General features: G+C 45.2%; 1 protein-coding gene across 1 annotated transcript in view; it reads right to left on the bottom strand.

Annotated features, from left to right (window-relative positions):
* Positions 1-30: 30 nt before the first annotated feature.
* LOC6729781 (protein toll) overlaps positions 31-11,971 on the bottom strand; it is a 43,256-nt gene continuing 31,315 nt past the window's right edge. Inside the window, exons 3-4 of the mRNA XM_016177625.3 lie at positions 3,489-4,726; positions 31-3,367 (exon numbers count right to left, since the gene is read on the bottom strand). Of these exons, the coding sequence (XP_016036462.2) occupies positions 1,297-3,367; positions 3,489-4,708 (3,291 nt within the window). The 5' untranslated portion in view covers positions 4,709-4,726 and the 3' untranslated portion in view covers positions 31-1,296. The remainder of the gene's footprint in view (positions 3,368-3,488; positions 4,727-11,971) is intronic.

Raw genomic sequence — 11,971 nt, 5'->3', positions numbered from 1 at the left:
GTTGGGATAAATAATGTACATATCTCAAGGTTTAAATTTTTAAAATATATTTTATTTGCGTTGTATGTGTTTTTCATATACAATTAGATTTAATATACTCATACGCATACAGAGTAGATGAGTGTGTCTGCATAAATCTGTAGGTACCTTAGGTATTACATATAAGAGACAATCTATAGCTTAGACGATATACACATACCATAGTTTAGCTTAATTACATTTACGTATCATAGACGATATTCATTCTGGTTTTTGTATGGATGAAGAGCTAGCCTAATTGTTTGGTAGATGACATGATAATGTGTGTCCACTGAATTATGTCTTCGCGCGGTATGTACTTATTTATATAGCGTCATTTAAATGGGCGTGAGATTACAGTTGATACTAGTGATAGTTGTGTGTAAGGATCTGGATTTGCGTGCGATACACATACTAGTTTTGGAAAAGTACAGAAATCATTATCCAGCTTATGTACAGAGACGGGTTGTGTATGTAATGCAATCGATTATGAATCCTTGGGGTCTATATATCTAGCATACGTACATACATACATACAAAGAAGGCAATTTGTATTTCATTTCGGCTGCTTTTGTTGCGTTTGTTCACACAATTACAGAGTCTATACTACTATTTGGATACGTCGTATGTGTATTGCAAGTGGTTCCACCTAGTTGTAGGCTGCGTTCTAACAAATAATCAGTAGTTAGTTCGAAATAAAGCTCGATTTGTTCAAAATTCAGATTCCCATTTCGTTTGAGATTCTGTTCAAAGGTAAAACATAAATAAAAGTGGTAATTTCAAAAGGTATTTTAGCATTGAGCTATTCTCAGTTTTGTATGCGGCAGCTTGCAATAATCCTAATGTACAAATAATTACTAAATAAATGAGATTTTTATGTCTACAAGAGTCTGCACAGGGTCTATGCTAAGCTTACATATAACACTTAAAACAGAGTGATGTGGTTAAAACTAGCTTGTGTGTTTCCATCTTTCCTCAAACTAAACATTTTTGTTTCATTTTTCGTCAACAAAGGCCACATGAAATATTGAAATTTGAAATTTTCACTTAGTTTTCCTGGAGCTTCTCTACCAGCGCAAGAGATTTAAACCTATAAGGGGGCGACTGTAACTTGACCAAACACGAGGAAATCGATAATATTCTCTAGACTTTTTACATTCAGCTGGGTCCATTCACCGCCGCCTCGTCAGTGGCAGTGTTCTTCTTGGAGGCCTCTCTTTAACGGAACAATAGCTCATCGTCGGGATCGAACTGGAACAGCTCCGCCTTCTCCCAGTCCTATACGTCGCTCTGTTTGGCATTCGTGTTGATGATGAAGGCGCCGTTGATGTGGCCATTACCGTGCGACTTGCCATTGGGTGTGTACAGATTCGTCAGACCGTTCTTGCCGTTGGCAATCATTATGGCCTGATGCGGGGTGACGCCATTTAGCTGCGCTACCAGCGGATTCTTCGTAGCCTCCGCCGGCGGCGTGGTCAACGGCGGCGTCACCGGCGACGGTTTGATCAACTCCAACTTGTCGTCCGTGGAACCCTTCAGCGCTGTCTTTATTAGCGCTCCATTACCGATATTGCCGACGGGTCTGCGATGGGGCAGGGCATATCGCAGCTTATCCCAGAACCACGGGTCGCCCCACTTCAGGTAGGTGTTCATCTTCAGGTAAGCCTTCAGCTCTTCGTCCAGCTTCTCCACATCTCCGATGTCCGAGTAGATGATCACAATAATACGCGAGCGTCCTTCGTTCAGTGCCGATCTGTGCGCCGCCCTGAATTCAAGGCGTGCCCACTCCGATTTGATAAAGTTCTGGCTGAGCACAATAATCGTTCGTCTCGAATCCGCCACGGAGCGCATAATATTCTCGGGAATGTGTCCGCCCACCAGCCAGTCGCGTTCGTGCACACAGAGCTGGAACTTCTGAGGACCATGCTCCAGTTGCGGCACCAAGTAGTCCTCAATGAAGCTCTGGTCCTTGTGCGAGTACGAGATGAAAGCATCGAACTTCTTGTCCTTGTCCACATCCTCCTCCGTGATAAGCCACAGGAGCCGATTGTGAGCATACAGCCAAATTTTGATCTCCGTCTGGTATTTGTAGTACAGTGCCGCCGTAAAACCGGCCAAAAGACCAGTTAAGGCAATCACCACGGCCAGGGCTATGAAAACGCCCTTTTCCGCCGGACAAATATCGTTGGTAGACAGTTCCACCATTCGTGTGGGCACCTCAGCGTCCACGCACATCATTTCATTGCGATCTCCAATCCTTTCGAAATTGTCCTGGGTGAAGAGGAGTAGCGGCTTGGCGGTACAATCACACATCCACGGATTCCCGGACAGCTTCACCGAGCGCCACTTCATGGTCCGATTAAGGAAACCCAGCACGGTGGCGTTCAGCATCTGCAGGTGGTTCCAACTTACGTCCAAATGGGTGAGATTGGTAGGCAGTTGATCCACATCGATGCTGGTTAGATTGTTGCCAGCCAGATGCAGGCTAGTTACACTCTCATAGCCGGGTGTATTGGCCGAAGGAAGCCTGAGCAGTGTGTTGTTCTCCAAGTGGAGTTCCATTAATCGCATGTTCTGATGCAGATTGGGCAAGCGAGGAACATGTGTCAGATTGCCGCTATGGCAGTTGATGACCAGTGCATTGTCGTAGGTACGCACATGGCAGTTGCAGCCGCGCGGACACTTCCTTTCCCGTGGATCATCGGAGAAGTCCAGCGGACAGATGAGCGTCTGCGGTTCCACCTGACGCACTGGAGTACCCTCCAAGGCATTTGGCTGGCTGCAAACCAATCGGTCTGTGCGTAATTTAAACTGTCTGGAATACTGCGGCTTATGGACGCCCCTCACCAGCTGGATAAACCAGAGGATCGTACAGTCGCAGACCAGGGGATTATCGTTAAGATCCACATGCACCAGATTCGTGTAGTCCTCGCCCAAGTGCACATCCTTGGTCAGCGCTATCCTACGTATCTTATTGTGCGTCATGTTCACGTGCAATCTATTCTGCGACAGGAACGCCAGATCCTCGTAGCCCAGCGAGCTAATGTTGTTGTAACTCAAGTCCAGCTCCCTCAACTGGAGCATTGTGTTCTTCCAGTCGTTGTAGACGAATATGATTGAGTTGTTTCGCAGATTAAGGGTCAAAAGGCCGTGCATGTAACCAAACGGGGAGTTGATCTGGGTCTGGAGCATGATGTCCAGCAATGGCTGCTGCAAATCGATGTCGTTGTGATCCAAATGCAGGTGTCGCAGTCCATATGTGCTTATAAAGGCTCTGGAATCGATGGTACGCAGTCGATTTCTGCTCATGACGAGGGTCTCTAGGTTTCCCAGGTTGCTAAATATATCCCTGTAATTAAAAATCAAAGAGGGTCATTAGTTTAAGTAAATATCTTTTTTCTCTGAAAGAATGATAATAGGAGTGTTGGCGATTGCCTGAAACTAAATAGTAAACTATTAAATGTATTTACCCGCTAATGCCGGTGAGCAGGTTATCCTCCAGCCGCAGATCCGTCAAATTGGTGGTATAAGCAAAGAGTGAATCCGGCAGATGTGTCAGCCGGTTGTTGCTCAAGTCTAAGCTAAGCAGGTTCACCTGATGTTCCAGCAAGGTTGCGGGCAGAGTGCTCAGCAGGTTGTCTCCCAGCGAGATGTTGGTGATCTGTGTGGAATGCTCGAAGAGATCACCCGGCAACGATTGCAGATCAGCTCTCAGCCGCAGGATCTTCAGTTCCGGCTGATTGGCAAACAGTCGCGAAGGCAGCGTGGCCAGGGGCACTCGATTGTTCATCAGGCGCACCTCGTTCAGGTGTTTGTTGTGGTCGAATAGGCCCTGCGGCAGGGAACGGAAGAGATTGGCGCTCAGATTGATATCCGTGACATTCGTGAGATGGGCGAAGACGTCGTGCGGCAACTGTTCGATGCCATTATCGTGAATATCTATGCCCAGCACCGAGGTGGCACCTTCGAAGTCGTGTTTAGTGAGGTTGTGCAGTTGATTGCTCCACAAATTGAGCTGCTTCAGCTTGGGCATCTTGCCGAAAATGCCACGCGGCATTTGCCTCAGCTTATTGCTACCGAATTCAATGGACTCCAGGTTCTCCAGATCGTCGAACAAATGCGATGGCATTTCCTCGATATTTGCCCTCAGTTCCAGATGACTCAGATTACGCATATCCGTCAGTAGGTTGGCAGGAATGTGTGTGAGACGGCGGGTGGTGAACCGGAATCGCTTTAGACCGTGCAAACGGTCCAAGTGTTGCCGCGTTATGTTCATGCCCAGGTTGTCGCTCTCGAAGATCAGCGTCGTGGGCGACACTATGCCCAGATAGTCCAGGATACTGGCTATCGGCGTGTAACCGGGCAGCATACACCGTCGCATCTGTACCCTGTCTACCTCACCGATCCGCAACTTCTTCGGCAGCTGCTTGTAGTCCGAGGTATCCGTCAGATTGCACATGATCTGGACGTAGTCATTGGGCTGGATGGTTAGCCTAAACGTGGGATTCTCGGCGTTCGCCGGGCAGATGATTTCGTATTCCGACATAATGGGTGCACACTGACAAAGCCCATCGATGCTCATCTCACTGCACGCATCCCGACCGAAGGATGCCTCAGATCCTGGCCACTGTAGCAGTTGCAGGATCATTACAAGCAATGCCAGCTCGGAAGCGGCCTTTAGTCGACTCATGTTGTCCAAATGGGTTCACTGCAAATGGAGAAATTAAAAGGAATGATTAGAAATGTGTGGCAGTCAATTGGAAAGAATGTGCTGTCATAGAAAATATCATTCCATTCATATTTACTATCCACTTGTGATTAATTATGGGCTAATTATTTTACGAAATTATAACGAAATAACGTACTCAAGGTGATTTTTCCTTTAGTGCACACTCAGTAATTAACTAGAAGAAAACTTTAGCGCATTTATCATTCTCATAGTGACAGACAGAACGGCAAATGCTCGAAATGTAATGAAAAGGCAGCGACTCGGAGGCGGCATTAACATTTACGTAATTATATGAAAGTGGAATAAAACTTGATACAAACATTGCGCCAAATGGAGTAAATTTGGCAAATGTGCTCATTGCACGTCGGTGCGTAGAGTCCTTTGAATTCGGCGGCTTAATCAGGAACGGTTAATTAAGCGCCAGTCAGAATTTTTGACAGACCGTTCAAAATATTTCATTAGCAGCACGCATACGCCGTGTGTGAGCGAGCGGCAAAGGCCGAAAAATGAATTTAATTTAAATGCCAACGTTTGTGGGTCGCAAAATCCGGATGACTCCTGGGCAGAAAAAAAAAAATGGACGTACACACACACAAAGCACCGGACGACACCTAGTGGCAACACAACACTCGTGTATAAATATGGCACGAACGAGCACACACACATCCTTTTCGCTTCTCGGAGTTCGCTTCCTCTGCCATGTTGCATTTCATGGTTGGCTCACCTCGAAACCACGCCCAACTACTGTTCTCCCATCTGCCGGGTATGCCATACGCCATACGCCATACGGCATACCCTGTAATCCCGGCTGCCCTCTACCTCTGTGTGGTGTAATTACGGTCAGGGAGTGTATAAAATTTTGTAAAACGCTCTCCTCATTTCTTCGCCCGTCGACCGACATCCTTTCGTCCTGTTGCTCCATGCGGACAGTGGAGCACTTTACGGTCTTTGTGCATTTAATGAATTTGTCATGCGCTCGAGTGCTGCATAATACGAGATTTTTGCCAAAGCTCTACGAGAACTTGAGCCAGCAGCTCAGCTCAGCTCAGCTCACAGCTCCTCCTCCTTGACGTCCTCTCAATCTGATGGTGACAATTTAATTGTGCCCATTACGTACAATTTGAAAGGAATTCAATTAAAAGTTTTTGGCCTTCTAGCTGTCGCTCGTAAAATCGGCAACTTTAGGCCATACTGCATTCACTGTCAACTGTCCCATTAGCCTAAGAAAGCTGATATAAAAAAAGTCTCGTATTTTGTGCCTCCCCCACAGACGCTTTTGAATGAAATTTTGATAAGGCAATTTAATTATGCGCGCTGTAATTTGATTTTCAAATTGGTGACTTTTCCTCATTAATTAGGACATTTTCCAAGGGTTGGCCCCCGGCTGTGCAGATTATATTGATTTTTGACTTCCCCCACAATCTAAGTTGTGCTTCGTTAAAACGCAAAAGTTGATTAATTTCTGGGCAACCGAAAAATCTGCAACTGTTGGCCATTTTAAATTTCTGCAGCTTACCGATAAGATACTTTGATGGGACAGCAGATAGTTAGTTAGATAGGTAGATAGACAGGTTATTTGTTTTGAAAAGTGTTTGGCTATCGAAATATGGCCAAATGCTAATGCTAATAGTTATTGCAAATTGAAGGCATTGTGTCGGCCAAGTGTTTGCCAGCCATCAGATGGCAGATATCGACCATATTCCCCTTAAGCTATTAGATGGCAAAATAGACACGCTTTGCTGGGCCACAGGAGTTCGGAACTCGACACCTTGTTTTTGCAACGACAAAGGTTTCCTCGTCCTGGCCAACTTCAATTTGGCATTAAACTTTAAGCACTTTTCACCCAATGAGTGGATCTAAACTACATTCGCCCACAGTGTTTTGCCTTTTAAATTTCTTCCTGGCCAAGTCAGTTTGCCAGGCAGTCAGTTTGCCGAGCAAACTGGCTATTGTGTTGCTTCTCTTGCCAAGATTTTAAACATTTATATTCACTTAGGAAAATTACTTTTCGCTTTTATGCCACGCTGGCCGTGTAAATATCCAGAAACGACCTGAGACCTGGAACCAGGCACCTCCTTCAATCCGCATTGATATCCCGAGCGCGTTTTGTTTATGCAATCTAATCTGGGGCGGATTGTGCCCCGTTTTGTTGACATCTCGCCTGGAGCGGAACCATCTCCTCCTGTTCCTGATCCCTCTCCTCAATGTGAAGCACCAACATTTACTCTGGGCAATCAGGCTAGAAGTGTGGCCTTTGCTTGGTAAACTTTTTGGAGACCTGCCAATTAATTGAATCCTGCTCTGGCACCCAATTTAATCCCGCCAGGCAATTAAAAATAATTGCTCATTTCACACACACACACACATGTCGGGAAATTATGAACACACATACCTGCGCAAGCGTTACGCTCGATTTAAAATTTTGTCTTGTTTAATTAGACGCTTCGTGTCGTTAATAAAGGTTAACGAAGTTTTGCCAGAGCGCAGATTTTTCACACATTTTCACACACGGAGCACATCACACAGGATACTGGGGAAACCTCAATACCAGCACGTAGTAACCCATACACACACACACACACACACAGATCCCATGAAGATTCACAGACATTCCAGTTGAGTGCGCATTTTTGCACTCACATGCTCACTTCCGGTATGTAACGGTACTAAATTCATTAGGCACACTAAATTACAACCGCAGGCATGGCACAATGAGGTTGTGTGGGTAGAATTTGAGTTTTGGAGCTCCAAGGAAGCTTCTCGCTTCCACCTCGGATTTTTATTGCTCACCCAAGGAGTACACAATGTAAGCCTTCCCAAGAGGAAACCCTACTTCGGTATGTGAGTGTGTGGGTATGCCCAAGACCGATGTTTAATAGTCGTACCGCCCGCAGGTTGCTCTTGGAAAATTGGCTTTCGGAGGAGGCATCATCCTGCTCAAAAAAGCCACCCAGCCAGGCATTTAATGGTTAAGTTTTCTTAATGCTCGACTGTCGGGATTACGGCAAATGCCAAAGTGTTTAAATGGCGTTGACATATTGTTCGCCCTTTAAATTAATTTTTGCAATATCAAGAGGAAATACGAGCGAAACACTAACACACACACACAAGCACATTACGCCCGTTCATCAATCAACATGACTAATTACTACAATTTCTGCCAAGCGGCAGCAGCAGCCACTCCAAAGCTCCTAAAAAGCAGTAAGCAGTGTAAGGCAGGCAAAAACAAAAAAAGCAGAACAAGTTGTTTAACAATTTCTTATTAAAAACTTACAAATGCTTCAGAAAAGTTCGTACACGCATGTGAAGTACATTCGAGGAGGGAGTTTTAGAGCGGGTGTCCTTCGACCATTTTCCATTTCCCATTTCCCAGCCCCTAGCTGCTAGGAAACCGAAAGTCTGGCCAAGTGCGGTTTTTGTATCCCACTGCACTGGCAATGTTTCATTTTCCCCCATTTTCGATACGAATGTGTGTGTGTGTGTACGAACATACACGTACATATATGTGTGTGCGGCTGCTCGGTTGTTTGCCAAAGGATTTCAATTCCCCCAAAAACTTTTGCAAGTCTTTTGGCCCCATGTTTCTGGTTTTACAGGCATCGCCTCCAACACTTTGGTGAACAGGCAGCCGAGACATGTTTATATAGCCAGCCAGATGGGCCAATGTATTGCCAAACGGGAGCTTTAAGTAAACATCTGTGTACTCCACATCTCAAGATGTTTTTGGGGGCGGCATGTGAAGAGTCTCTAAGCGGGTCTTAATATCACAAAATTGGAAACTGTTCGATTGGCAATGTGGCAGTGCTTTTCTTTCCAATACAATTGAATGAAAGATTGTAGTTCACTAAGTGCATAACAGAAGAATATTATTCGGAAAACAAAAACGCATATAAGTGTGCAAAACTATTAAGGCCACAAAAGAAGTATCTCCCTACTAAATTCATACATATCAGCTATTCTGGTTCAATAAGAGCATTAAGAATGCACAAGACTGAGACACAGCCAAGTGTCTCGACAAATGTTACAATATAATTTACAATGTTAAATGTCAAGTCTGGCATTCTGAGAAACCTTTCATAAATATCCAGTTGCAATTAATACATACTGCTTTGTGCGTAGTGAAAGCCAGTGATAAATGTAGAACATCTTCTTGGAATTGCTCCCAAGCTGCTGCTCCTGAGCTAATTATGCACAAACATAGCAAGGTTCGCAAGGTTAAGACATCCTTCGAATGAATACATTAAGTCCCCTTTCATTATTTATGGCCTACACTTTCCTACTCCTCTGCAGAACTTCAGCCAAAGCGCATCAAAATTCCAGAGGCGAAAGAAGTGCGGACTCGAAGCGAAAGTGCTGGAGCCGCAGTGAATTGAAAATATCTTGAAGCTGCTTATGCTGTAACGCCTTTGCGTTAAGTGCAAACCGCCAAAGGGCGGGATGAGTGTACGAAATGCTGGCATTTAAATTTAAAATTTCTATTAGTAAATGCATCAGCAGAGCAGAGCTCAACTTTGGCGTGGAGGCGAGACCCAAGTGAAGTGAACAAAAAACCAACTTCAAAGTCAGCGACAATGCCAAATCCATAAGACACTCGGATCACTCATTACTCTTGCCAGCTGCACAGCTCACTGAAAGTTCAAGTTACGGCAGACAGCTAAGCAGATGAAAGAAAAGGGGTTAAGACCTGATTTGCGCATTCCAGCCCGAGACCCGAGACTCCCCCATATATATCCCATCGCAAAGGGCCACTGCCTCTTCAGATCTCGTTGAAAGCCCGCTCATTGTCTGCGAAATAGAAAGGCAGTAAGGCGCTGCTGCTGCAGTTTTTTCCCCCAACCCTAGCCCCGTTTTTTTTTGTTTTCTTGGCACAGCGAAGTGAGGAGAAGTCGCCAAGTGAAAGGCTTTGTAATGTCATTTGTCTGTTAATCATGTTGTCGTCCCAAGTTTTGCGCAAAGTTTTAAGCATAATGCGCTCGTGCCCGAGACAAATGCAAAAACTTGTTGAGCCCATGGAAATGGCAGTGGAACAGTGGAAGGAGATGGAGGAGGTGGAGGAGCACCTCTTGGAGCCAACAGAAGAACCAGCAAGCATGCGTGACGCATTCAAGTTTAATAGGCCCCATTCTTGTTGGCCAGGTCGATGACGATAAGACCGTGATGATGATGATGATGATGATGTTTTTGCTGCACCGCCAGTTGTTTGCCGTGTCAGAAAACGCAGAAGCGCCAGTGGTCGATTGTTTACTTTGTGGCTCAGCCTCGCATCCAGCCCAAAGTCACTCAAATGGATACTTTGCGGCTGACTGCTCCACTCCTGCACGCCTCCACTGCTCCCTCGCCCATCGTCCATCACTCACTCCACTTGCTCCTTGGCTCACTTAGCGCACATCCTGTCAGCCCAGGTTGATGTGGCCGTCCGTGTTTAGATTCGGTGGATGGGCAAACATTTAACGTAAATTGATTTCCACTCGCCAGGCGATGACGCACTGCAAACAAGCTCAAGGAGCATGCACGCAAAAACCACATATACTCAAACTTTTTTCTATGCAATATAAATGAATAGGTTTAGACATGTATTAATATTCCAAAATTAATAGCATTATTTTATTGCTTTTTAAAGCTTCCAGATCACAATGTTTCTTTCGGTGTGGAAAGACAATGGCTGGTACATCTCTTCGCCTCTGCCCCGCTTCATCATTCCAGCACCATCAATCTCGCTGGCCAAGTCCACTCTTCCACTCTTGCAACTTGTCATTTCCTTAAGCTTGGGAGTTGCTCAACTAGAGCGCTCTCCTCGGGCGGCTAAGTAAATTTATCTGCAACTTCCACACACGCACAGTCCATCACATAAATAAACAACTCGACGTCGGGCGGAATGGGTTCCGTTCCTCGTTGCTTTACTGTACTGGCTGTTGCCTGCTGGCTGCCGGCTGACGTCGGAATAGAAATAAAATAATAGACACCCAGTCCGCATTCAATTTGGCTTCACCTCCTCGAGCCACTGGCATCGTAAATAAAAATGTCGTCCATTCCACGCTTGGCCAGCGTTCATTTAAACAGCGTTTTATGGGCCCATGCGATGGGGGCTACGTATGGGGATCTAAGTGGCAGGCCCTCATATTGTAAATAATACAGCATAATGCTGGCCAGTCCAACCTATTTTAAGCCAACTATCCAAACCATCCAACCCAGCCGACAATCCGCCCAATGTGGCCAAGTCCGATTGCCAGGGGACGCACGTGTACACTTCAATTACCAATGAGGATGGAGGCACAGCATCTCGTTTCTTGGGGAGAATGAGCGGACAGATTCCTCCTAGCCGCGCAACTACTTATTTTTTCGCTGCATTCAAACTTTGTCGGTCTTTGGGGTCCCTGAGCATTTTTATGCTTTCTTGATTTCTATTTACTCGCCCAGTCGTCTCCATTTATTTGCTGTTGTTCCTGTCCGCGGCTGCTGGCCCCTCATAATTTTCGCTTTGTTTTATTGTATGCAGCTTAATTCGCCGGTGCTCCCCAACTCCCCAATGCCAACTTCCCTCCTGAAATGTAATGTGAGTCACGTTTAAAGTTCTGGAGCCCTAAATGGCATGCTTGCCATGATTATGGCGGTCCAATGTAGCCCACTTATAGGCCGATGCCATATATAGCGCTAATTGTGCACATTTTGCGCTTGTTATAAATAATCGCACACGACCCTGCTGTTTGTTGCCCATTTGAGCTCCGGTTATTGCTTCGTTTGTGGGGTTGTTTGTTCGGTTTAGTTCAATAGGGGGCACCCCGTCATCCTTTTTTTGGCCAGCAGTCGGAGCACCTAAAGTTGTAGCTGCGATAATTAAGACACTTGAGCTAGCAAGTTTCGTTGGTGCCAATTGCTTTTAGCTCGGCGTCGGGAAACTTTAGCACTTCTGTCTTGGAAAGAATCTCTAAGATATTTCAGTAAATAAACATGTTCAAATGTGTGGAAGGGATTTTAGTTGCAAGTAGTTAAATTCATTTATTAAATAAGACAGTGTTTTTTGGAGGCACTCATTAGCTTAATTCATTTTAAATTTTCTGTAGCTGCTTTTGATTTTATATTAAAATTTTATCCAAATTTGCATAGTTTTCTGCTAACAATTCTAGTGAATTTTTGGCGTTGAAAAAAGGTGCAAATACAGAACATATTTCCGCGTGACGCTTCCAAATTCCAGATACAATTGAAAAAAAAAACCAAATAAAATCA

This window comes from Drosophila simulans, chromosome 3R, assembly GCF_016746395.2.
Source record: "Drosophila simulans strain w501 chromosome 3R, Prin_Dsim_3.1, whole genome shotgun sequence".
Lineage (NCBI taxonomy): Eukaryota > Metazoa > Arthropoda > Insecta > Diptera > Drosophilidae > Drosophila > Drosophila simulans.
The sequence above is the reverse complement of the archived record's forward strand: the minus strand, read 5'-3'. Positions and strand labels throughout refer to the sequence as shown.